This window comes from Lupinus angustifolius, chromosome LG19 (assembly GCF_001865875.1).
Source record: "Lupinus angustifolius cultivar Tanjil chromosome LG19, LupAngTanjil_v1.0, whole genome shotgun sequence".
Classification (NCBI taxonomy): domain Eukaryota; kingdom Viridiplantae; phylum Streptophyta; class Magnoliopsida; order Fabales; family Fabaceae; genus Lupinus; species Lupinus angustifolius.
The window spans coordinates 13,701,470-13,712,946 of record NC_032027.1 but is presented as its reverse complement, the minus strand read 5'-3'; the positions used below and the strand labels follow the sequence as shown (position 1 = coordinate 13,712,946).

General features: G+C 28.4%; 1 protein-coding gene and 1 long non-coding RNA gene across 2 annotated transcripts; both read right to left on the bottom strand.

The window, feature by feature from the left end:
• LOC109334174 lies at positions 5,106–5,298 on the bottom strand. Its single transcript, XR_002106074.1, has 2 exons — positions 5,257–5,298; positions 5,106–5,138 (listed from the first exon to the last, which is right to left on the bottom strand). It is a non-coding gene; the product is annotated as an uncharacterized LOC109334174 (long non-coding RNA).
• On the bottom strand, positions 5,632–9,653 carry LOC109333629 (heavy metal-associated isoprenylated plant protein 7-like). The gene is made up of 5 exons (XM_019569154.1): positions 9,545–9,653; positions 9,280–9,418; positions 8,729–8,925; positions 6,483–6,576; positions 5,632–6,202 (listed from the first exon to the last, which is right to left on the bottom strand). Exons 1-5 carry the CDS (start codon positions 9,551–9,553, stop codon positions 5,829–5,831), a joined length of 813 nt encoding a protein of 270 aa, XP_019424699.1. The 5' UTR covers positions 9,554–9,653; the 3' UTR covers positions 5,632–5,828.

The following is an 11,477-nucleotide window of genomic DNA, read 5'->3' as shown; positions in this document are numbered from 1 at the left end:
TTCTAATTTTATCTTTACTAGCATGTTGACAGACATTACCGTGTCTGTCAACCCGCTTTCCTATTATTTGTAATGTGTATTTTACATATTAAGTTGTATTATATATTGTAATTTGCATTTGAATATATATTCGTTTGAGGTAATTGTTCAGTATTAAAGAAATGATACATATACAATTGTGTTCATCAAGAATAACGTCTTGATTCACTTAATTTTATTTTCTAGCATGTTAACAGGCACTACCGGGTCTGTCAATCCAATTTCCTATTGTTTGTAATGTGTATTCTACATATAAAAGTGATTTTTTTATCTAATTAATTAAAATCTATTGAGTAAATCTATTGCATTGGTCATAAAGTATATCCATTAAATTAAAAAATAGGAATGCATGAAATATATTACATGAGTCACAATGTATATCAGTGAATAAAGATTATGTGAATATTTGACATTTAAAACATCCAGACTACATGTTACAAACAATATGAAAGCGGGTTGACAGACACAGTAGTACCTGTCAACACGCTAGAAAATAAAATTAAGTGAAGATATCAAGACTCTATTATTGATTAACACAATTGTATATGCATCATTTCTTTAAGATTGAACAATTACCTCAAACGAATATATATTCAAATGCAAATCACAATATATAATACAATTTAATATGTAGAATACACATTACAAACAATAGGAAAACGGGTTGACAGACACGGTAGTGCCTGTCAACACGCTAGTAAATAATAAAGATAAAATCAAATATTTTCTTAACTAATTTCAAAAATATAAAAATAATAATCATCTTAAACATATGAATGATCTTGATATGCATATAATTCATCATTTAAACGCTTGTGACGTGGCATCTGATTTTTAAAACAATTAAAATACACATAACTAATCAAATAATTTTTTACCAAGAATTTCATAAGCCTCCATTCCCTATATTACACAAAATGATACATAATAGCATGATATATACTTTTATCACATATAAATATAAAAATGTTTTTTGTCATTTAAAAATAAATAAATAATACATGTTTATAATATAAATTAGTCCATACAACCATTTTTAATATGAGTAGACAAAGTACTAACATTTTCTCTTATTCATAATTAATTTTTGAACTTAGAACTATAACTTAAAGATCAACCCATTCCAAAATTGGGAGTAAAAATGATTCTAAATTTTGTCCACAAAATTGGAAGAGAGTGAAAATTCATTTTTCACTTAAGTCTTAAGTTATCAATCCAAAATGAGAACATGACACATTGACATTTGACACTACCAATAGTTCCTCAATATTAAACTAATTTTTTATACATAAAATTAAATGCATTTTTTGTGACTCACCTTTTTATCCATACAAGTGAAGTTTGTTTCTAAAAAATGAGTCAATTAGGTACTTAGACTTTTTATCAGTTAGGCAATATTATATCGGTTGTTTTATTTTTCTTTCAAAAAACTAAAAAAATTGTTGTTATTATTAAAAAATATTTTTGTTGACCAACACTCTTAGGAAAACAGTTAAAATAATAACTGAAAAATGAAAAAATTCTCTTATTTTATTAAATACACTGCCACTAATCTAATGTATACATTTTTTTTGTTTTAAAGAAATTTGGTTAACAAAACCAATAAAATTAAGCAAACATATTAAGATATGATAAAGATATAAAAATATATTGCCTCTAAATCTTCTTGAATAATTTATCTTATATGAATCTTGAGTCTTCATCTTCATTAAAATCTATGTGATACATATTTGTATGTGTAATAATTGACTACAATTCCATTCTAAAAATCATTAATAAGTATTAAATCATTCTCTTAGTATTAGATTTCACTCTCAAACACGTTTGAGTCATTTGATGTTAATTGAAAAGTAACACAATCTTTATATCACGTTCATACACTATGAGAGTCCATTTGACAACAATTCCATTCTAAAAGTCCTTAATAAAGTTTAAACTTTTCTCTTAGTATTTGATTATACTCTCAAACACTATATTAAAAAATAAATTGCAAATTTTCTCCTTTATGTTGACTATGATGTGAGGTCAAATGCCCAAATACATTCCATCATAACCCTACATGTGTCTTTTCTAAATCACAACAAGTGGTACTAGCTTGAAAATTTTCAATCATGATTAAATTCAATTGAGATTAGCTCGTATCGTAGAAAAGTAATAAAATCACAATCCTCAGTACTTTATAAATATAAATATATATATAATTAACATAATCAATTATTTGGATGACCATCCAAGCAAGAGTCAAATTAAAAGTTTCACTTAGAGAGTAAATAATTTAAGTAGTTATTGAAGAATAGTATTGATAAAAAAAATTCCTGAATTTCTGGAAGTTTATTTCATTATTCGAATGATTCCATGAATATAAATATATTTACGATAACCAATGACTTAATCTACCAAATAGAAAAACTAACCACTAACTTGGATTGTTGGATTTCTTAAATATTAGATATTGAATTTTTTCTGTGTGTATAGAAACAGTTTATTAAAAAGGCTAAAGTAATTTTAAGGACATCTTTAAAGCTCAAATGAGATTAATACCTCATCTAGATATGACAAAAAACCTGTACTTATGGGTACCATAGGTAAAACCCGTACGAGCATGGATAGGGGTCACAAACGGGTAACCGCGAGTATTATAAACAGGTTTTTAAAAATATTCGTAGTACATACGGGCGGGTACGGGTATTATGATATCCGTACATGTGGCTACCCGTTATTTATATAATTAATATATTATATTTAAAAATACATTATTCTAACATTTATTACACTATGTATATTTTTTCCCTTTACTTTGTTTACCTATTTTATTGAGTCGGTGGTAAAACACCCTACAAATATTATTACATGTGTAGAAACACACATGTTTTATAAAGAAAATATATATTTTTTGTTAAAGAAATGAGAGCAAAAAATCACACAAATAGAAAACACCAATAAATTTAGCATTTTTGCCAAATATTCAATCAAAATGTACAGAAATAATTAAGTTTCATCTTATTTGAAACACAATAGAAATAAAAATTAAAAAATTTATTTATAATAGATGAAACCTGCGGGTATCCATTGTATCTGCCGGTACCTAGAAATACCAGTGAATACCCGCACATAGGTACCCGTATGGGTACGGACGAGTATGAGTATACTCTTCTATTTTGAAACGGGTAGCGGGTAGCTACTGCCCATACCCGTTGTCATCCCTACTCTCATCATTAATAAAAGGGAAAATTTCCATGGACAAAAAATTACTAAAGCGTAAGTGTAAATTTATATAACCCACAAATTGATTCGAACATTATTTTAGTTTAACAAAGTTTTTTCTCTCTAGTAAAATAAGGGCATTAATTTAAAAAAGAGAGTAAAAGTGTCACTGCAACCAACTCAATTGATTAAAGAGTAAAACATAGTTCGTTCCTAATTTTTTTACTTTAGCCAATTTGACCCTTAAAATAAACAAGCGAGCAAATAGTCTTTGAAAATTTTGTTTGATGGCAATTGAATGTCTCGAAAATAAAATAGTAATTATCCATTTTGATCCCTCAATTTTTAGTAAGTACAAATTTAGTCCTTGAAAATTTCTAAGTATATTTTCATCCTCAAAATTCAACATTGAGTCACGTTAGTCATTCCGTTATATATCAGCTCTATTAACTATAACAGATTTCGTTGCCTGACACGTTAAGTATTGACGTAAAATCTGTTTGAATGATCCTAGATGTACAAATTGTCATGTCATTAGGCATAAGTTTTTTTTTTTGTTTTTTCCCCTTTTCTTAAATAATAATTTTAAATAAAAAATAAAATGTTTAATAAAAAATTTCTACTAGAAACTTTTTAATAAAATAACTTTCTTTATAAATTTTTTAATTTTTTAAAAATAAAATCTTCCTTTTCATCTTCTCCACCCCATCTTCTTCATAATCTCATTCAAATCCTCTACCTTATTAACATCTTCCGCATCTTTCCTTCTCTGGTTAGTGGAAGCAGCAAAAGGGTGCAGACTCGCATGAAATGAGGAACGGTAGGGAACTACATCACAGCGAAATCCAAAGCAAAAAGATCAACTTTATTTCTTCAAGCTTACTCAGTTCTTGTCATTTCCCTTCACATACCACACCTAGAAAAAGATTCCAGTAATACAAAAATGAAAAACCATAAATTGAAATTAACAAAAAATTCCAATTTTTCAATCAACCATGGCAACGAAACTATTAAAAAATTCCACGCAAATTATTACAATTATTTTCACTTTTTTTTACAAGCTTAGCCACTTCTTCTCATTTTCCTTCACAAATAAATCACACATGCGAAGATTTCAGTTACAATAATCGAAAACATAATTAAAAAAATAACAATATTTGAGATGAAGATATGGAATAAGTAGAAGAAAAGAACTTAATAGATGGCAAATAAAATTGTGAAGATCTAGATGTAAAGTTGCGATTTACATGAGATGAGTGATGGGTTGCAAAGAAGTGAAGTGACCCGTGAAATAGAGTAAAAGGGAGAAAAAGCATGAAAGGGTGCATGAGAGTAGTAACACATTCCTCCTTCTCTCTATCTTTTCACTCCTTTCCTCATGATAGATCGCTATGTGTGATCACTTGTCTCACTTTTTATATTTCGTTGTGTCTCCAATCTCAATTCAATTAAAAATTAACACATATACAAAAAAAAAAGTAAATCTTTTATCTTATTTAATAGGATTTGATTGATCTGAGACACGAGAATATTTGGAGACACATGATCCGTATTCCTTATGTCAAGCTTACTTCAACCTTACATATATGAGACATGAGAATATTTTGGTTTGTTAGTGCATTTTTCCATAACATGGGGATGAGTCTAACTCATGTTTGTCATACTAATTTTTATTTTTATTCATATATTTGCATTTATACGTTCCTTTTGCCCTACTATTTATACTTCTATGTTATCGTCTCTCCCACTAACTATAGTTTCTGGCCCACCATGACATTTTGTACAAAAACATATTCAAAGGAAGAATCAAGATGAGTTTACAAAATGAAAAGGAGCCGATGTAGAATTGCTTCATTTTTTTAATCTCAATTTAAAGAACAGAAGCTTCATGTTACCTTGCACAAATATAGAGGCAAATCTAATCTAATAATACTGAAAGCAACATAACTTTTTGCTTCTGTATAGAGTCGTTCAAGTAACATTACACTTACTCTACTAGTAGGAGTTATGAACCAAGCAGAATTATTCCATGTCCAACACCTTATTCACTTTAAATATAAGCTGAGAAGGAAAGAGGTGGAAATATTGATAAGGGGGGGGGGATTTAGACGAGATTATGAAGAAGATGAAGATAATATTTTATTTTTAAAAAAATATAAAAAATATTAGTTTATTTTATTAAAAAATTTCTAATAAAAAATGTAATTTTTTTATTAAACATTTAATATTTTTATTTTATATTATTATTAAAAAAGGGAAAAAATAATTTTTTTATTAAACACATAAGATTATATGCCACGTCAACACTTAACGTATTATGCAAGTAAATATGTTATAGTTAATAGTTTCGAGATGACGGAAGAACTAACGTGACTCAATATGCTCACAAAAAAGAAAAAATGAAATACCAAAATCGGTAATTCCTCAAAATTATTGTTTACATGTAAACACACGTGCATGGGCTCTAAACTTCTAACTTTTTAGCCACCCTTTAGCAAGAAAATACATTTAAAACTTCACAACACAAGAAATAGGCACAAATATTCATGACCAGCTCTAACAAAAAGCACAGAAAATTGCTTAACCTAATTAGCTTCTAAAACATAAAGGTAGTACAAAGCAATAGTTACATAATAAAGCATGCATTTGGATTCTTCATCACTGAAAATCTGAGGAGCATAAGCATAATCAACATAGTGTCTTGATGGCCAGTACTCACTCCTCTTGATATCAGCTTTATTATTATTATTATTATTATTATTATCTTCTCCTTTGCTTTCTTCACTTTCTTTATGCTTCTCTTCATTTTTATTCTCTTCTTTCTTTTCTTCTTCTTCCTTCACAATTGAAGCTTGCTTCTTAGTCCTCTTGTACACATAATCAACAAGCTTGGAAGGGTCAACCACACCCTTTACTATGACTTGATCATTTCCAAAGTCTGTTTCCACTGATTCTACTCCTGCATATACAATTAGTTCATGATAGTTAGCTCCATTACTTAATTAAGGTAAAAAATATTAATGTTAATAATCCACAGTATAATCTATGGTGGGGGAAATGCTAATCTACAAAGGAATGAAGAAGTGAGTACTATATATGTAGGGTCCAAAATTTATATGGGTTGATCTAAAACGTGTTTGTTATTGTGTAGTACACGGGTAAAAGAGGGACAAAGTCAGCAGGACCAATCAAGATTCAAATTGAATAAGAGAGTGATATGATATGAATTTTATTTGTACCTTGAATCTTACGGATTCTTTTCTGTATAACTTGAGCACAGGCTTCACAATGCATTCCAACTTTCAGCACTACTGTTACCACAGAAGGACTTACCTGACAAACAATTCAAATCAAAACCATCACACACGAATTTCATTTTCATCCAATGAAAATACACAACTCGTTATCTAGTACTAGGTACAATTAGCTCATATATAGTATAATGGGCTCACAACAAAAAAATAAACCTGCTACTGAATGTTACAAATATGATATAAATATAAGTATATAACCGTATGATATGTTAATGCATACTAGACAGCAAACAATCTCGTATATATGTTTTTAACATGATAAATAATGTGTTGTAAAGTTGTTAGTTGCTAACAGGAACTTCACACTAATTTTAGCCGTATATGTGTGTTGTATGTCCATGTATATCAGACACTTTCAAACACTTCAAACTATATTCTATAACATTTAATATTTATTTATATGAAATTATCATAATATATAGTTAGATATAACTAGCTTTTTATTATGTTTATAATAGCTCATTCTAACTTCTAAAACATTATTCATCTTTTTTAACTTATGATTTGTATTTTTATGTTACTCTTATACTAATTTTATATATTGTGTTATAGCCATATCATGTCCTATAATTTTTAGAAGTCACCATATATATTGATTTCATGTATGTTATCAACAAAAAGTTGGTCTAATGATATAAAGTCTTTTTAAATCTTTAGTATGATCAAAATGTTAATGATTCGATTCCTGTGAGCGATACTTGTTGAAAGGGAAAATCACAAACCCCAAAAGAGATTAGTTCCTTACCCAAAAGTCAACATATTATGTCCCATAATTTTTAGAAGTCACCATATTGATTACATGTATGTTACCAACAAAGCGTTGGTCTAACGATGTAAAGTCCCTTTAGATCTTTAGTATGATCAAAAGATTAATGATTTAATAAATGAGAACGTTACTTGTTGAGAGGGAAAATCACAAACCCTGAAATAAAATAATTACTTAATAAAGGAATACATTGATAATACAAAAATATATATTACATGTATGTCATATTTATATCTCATATCATATCCTTGCTTGCTGTGACAAGGCATTTAAGTTGCAAGAAACTAAGGAAAAGAAAGAAGAAAAACGAGAGGTCATAATGCCCTACCAATTTTGTCAACTAAGATATGATTTATTGGGTTTCTAATTTAACATATTCTAAATTATGTCTTATACATTATATTACATAAACGAAAATGTATTATTATTATTATTATTTTTGTTTCATAATTATTGAACGAAATAATGTATCAGACAATATTCCAGAGAACATATATTTATTCTTCTAATTGTACTTAAAAAGCAGTGTTGGAGAACTACCTTGCCCTGTTTCTGACATCATCCACTACATAATGGATGCATAAGTTTTAACCTTCCAACATCACATGCCTATGCTCTTCTGTTTGTATTTTATGTGGTCTCAATGTTCTGAAAATATGTATCATATGCAACTTTCTAGTGTGTACTATGTGGGCATGGTGAAATTAACCAGGAGGGTAATAAGATTGTGACTCAATTTTTGCTGCAAGTTGCAAAGTGGTGGTGGGGACTAACCCATTTGTCACCTCCTATTGTCCTAGTTACATGTGCCTTATGAGAGGGACATCATTTTCATTTTCATTTTCATGACTTTGTTTCGTTACTTTCATGCCATGCCAGCATAAATCCACCATGGTAATAACAGCCCCTTTAGCTAGGACAAGAAACCTATGCTCTAGCATGTTGGATATGTAGCATTCATATTAGGAGTATTTTCTACTATACACAGGGCTACCTATAAGGAAAGTGTGTGATTTATAGAATGGTTTTGTAAGTTATGTAGATATAGAATGATTCTATACTAAAAATAAGTTATAATGAACCATTTTATATAACTGAATTAGCTATACTTTATTAGACACAACAGATATAGAGACAATTCTACTTGTTGTCTATAAAGTGTGCCATAATCTTATGTCATTTTCTTATTGGTAAATTGATTAAAATATTTCATAATTGAATGGTGAGAAAAATCATCTCATGCCCAATAAAAAACAATGACATGGTCTTTTTGTAACTACAAAAAGTTATCACATTATTACCTAAGCATTTCAACCATGTTTTACCACTACATTGTTCTATGCTGAATGCAAATAGTCTATTGTACCAAGTACCAAATACCAAGACAACAAAGCATAATATATACCTCCTCTTTTTTCTCCTGTGGTTGTGGTTCTTTGATTTCTTCTTTTTTCTCCACTAGAGGTTTTGGCAAAGGTGAAATCAGCTCCACTTTTTTACCACTTTTCTTTTGTACCCTCTCACACACCTTTATAGGGTCTGCTCCCCTACCTTTCACTACCACTTTGCTTGTATTGCTATCTACACTAACTTCTTCCACTCCTATCTCACAAAAATAATTAGAATACTTAACAAAACTTATTCTTAATATCTCCATTTAAACTTTTTTTTGTTTTAACCATGAATGCAATAATTAACTTTTGTCTCTATTTGGATAATGTGAAAATTACTTTTGTAGGAGTTAAGCTAAGAATAATACATGCCTAATGTGTGAGATTAAAAATCAATCATGAATAGTATATCCCTCACACAGGGAAAGAGAATAAAAGTGCTAGCTGACCTGACACTAAACCATAAAACTAAAACTTTAAAAGTTGCATGTTGGTGAACTTGTCAAATCAGTAAATAATAGCAGAAACTCATATAAGAGCAGGAACTTGAAGTTAAAAGAATTACCTTCAAACCCTTTCAATGCTTTCTCAATTTTCCTTGCACAGGCTTGACAGTGCATATCAACCTTGAGTACAATCTCTTGAGTCTCTTCTTCCTTCTTTTTCTCTTTGGTTTCTTCTTTATTTCCTTCTACATTGTCCTCCTTTAACACCAAACAGAACATTTAAATGAATATAACAAAGATATATGAACTGAACAAATCGAAACTTCACATATGGTATCATAACAATAACAACATAGACAAGAAAATGTGCAAGAGAACTCTTACTTCACCCATATTTTTTTTGGATAATAGGCAATATACTGGTTTCTGCTTCAGAAATTTTATGTGTAACAGCAGATTGGTTTGTAATATATGAGAAGAATGTTAAGATATGAAGCAATGTTAAGATATGAGAAGAATATTATTTAAGAAATGTTGGAGTCTACAAATCTATGGTGTGGACCGTTTAATGTAGATCATAGATATAAGTACAGCACCATATAGCTGAGTAAGCACTCAGCATCTTCATATAAAAGCTTACAATTAAATTGAATATGAACAATATATATTTAGAAATAGATAAATAAATATCAGGTAAACAAATATGATCATGAAATAGATAAATAAGAGAAAGAATATACTATTCAAACTTTGGTCTAAGTAGAGTTGTTTGAGAAAACACATTACTGTTGAAATAACCACCCTTCATTATCTATGTTAATGCCATGTAGCTGTCGGGTGTAGCATAGATAGTAGTGCATGAAGCATGATCCTAATGTTATGCAATTTATACGGTGAACATTATTAAGAGTATGTTAGTTTAGCAGTCTAAGCTTATATTGAATTTTAAGATAGATCAAAATGTGAAGAATTTAATGTCTAAGAGTGATATTTATTCGGAAAGACAATCACACTTTTTAAGATATATTAGTTTCTTATCTATAAAATAAGAAATACCTTTAGATATATTAAAAAGAGAATAATGCCACACATTGATCACCTCCCTAAATATCTGTATACCATGACTCATACATGACATTGAAATATGCTAGAGAGGTCCCAACTCCCAATTTGGGGAAACAGAAAAGGCCAATAAAGCATATTAGAAATGTTCAATATGTCATGTTCAAGTGAAGGTGTTACATGATTTAGACGATTTTATTCATTTCTTTATTACTTATTTAATGTGTATATATTAAAGTGTTTTTTACACTTTCAGCAAATCTCCATCATTCATATATTAATTAGTATTAACTTTAAAATAAAAGTATTACAAATCAATAATAGATAATATGCTGATAATGTAAAAAACTTTATACTATCAATACATAGATTTTAAACTCTATAAAAAATGGGTATTAAGAATTTTGGTTGCAACGTCAATAACAAACACTAGTGGATGTTGCTCTAAAGTTTGAAGGGGTAATAATATTAGTTATAATTTATAATTAAAATTATTTGATTAACACTAAAATATATATATATATATATATATATATAATTGTTTTAAAGTTTCAAAAATATATTAGTTTTAGAGTAAATACTCATTTCAATCGGTCAATGTTTTTGATCTTATTAGTTTAGTCTCTCAGATAATTAAGAATCCAAAATCGTCATAAAAATTTCAAATGTATGTCAAATTTGTCATTTTAGGATGTTTTTTACAACAAATAGAGACAAATTTGACCCTAATATTGAATAATTTGATTCACGTTTGAAATTTTTTGAGACTATTTTGAGATTCTCAAAATTTGAAGAATCAGACCGATAAAGTCGAAAAATATGAGGAACTGAAATAAGTATCTGCTCTTAATTCTAAATAACATTAATTTACAACTAAAGATGTTAAAATATATATATACATTCATTTAAAATGTCACTTTTCGGACTTTTAAGAACTTAAACTCATCGATTATTGAATCACATGTAAAAGTTTCAATGATTTCATTTTTCCATATAAATCACCACATTACCAATAAGAAATTCATCTTGATTAATTCTAAATAACATTAACTTACAACTAAAGATGTTAAAGAAAAATATACATTCATTTAAAATGTGTCATTATTTGGACTTTTAAAGATTTAAAACCCATCGATTACTGAATCATGTGTAAAAGTTACAGTTATTTTATTTTTCCATATAAATCGCCACATTACCAATAAGAATTTACATCAAAAAAGTATTAGTGAAAATAACTTACAAATACTATATGAAT

Coding starts and splice junctions, on each gene's coding strand:
- LOC109333629 (XM_019569154.1), bottom strand. Junction 8,926..9,279: donor AGCATTGAAAGGGTTTGAAG/GTAATTCTTTTA, acceptor TTTGTGAGATAG/GAGTGGAAGAAGTTAGTGTA. Junction 6,577..8,728: donor CACAGGAGAAAAAAGAGGAG/GTATATATTATG, acceptor ATTGTTTGTCAG/GTAAGTCCTTCTGTGGTAAC.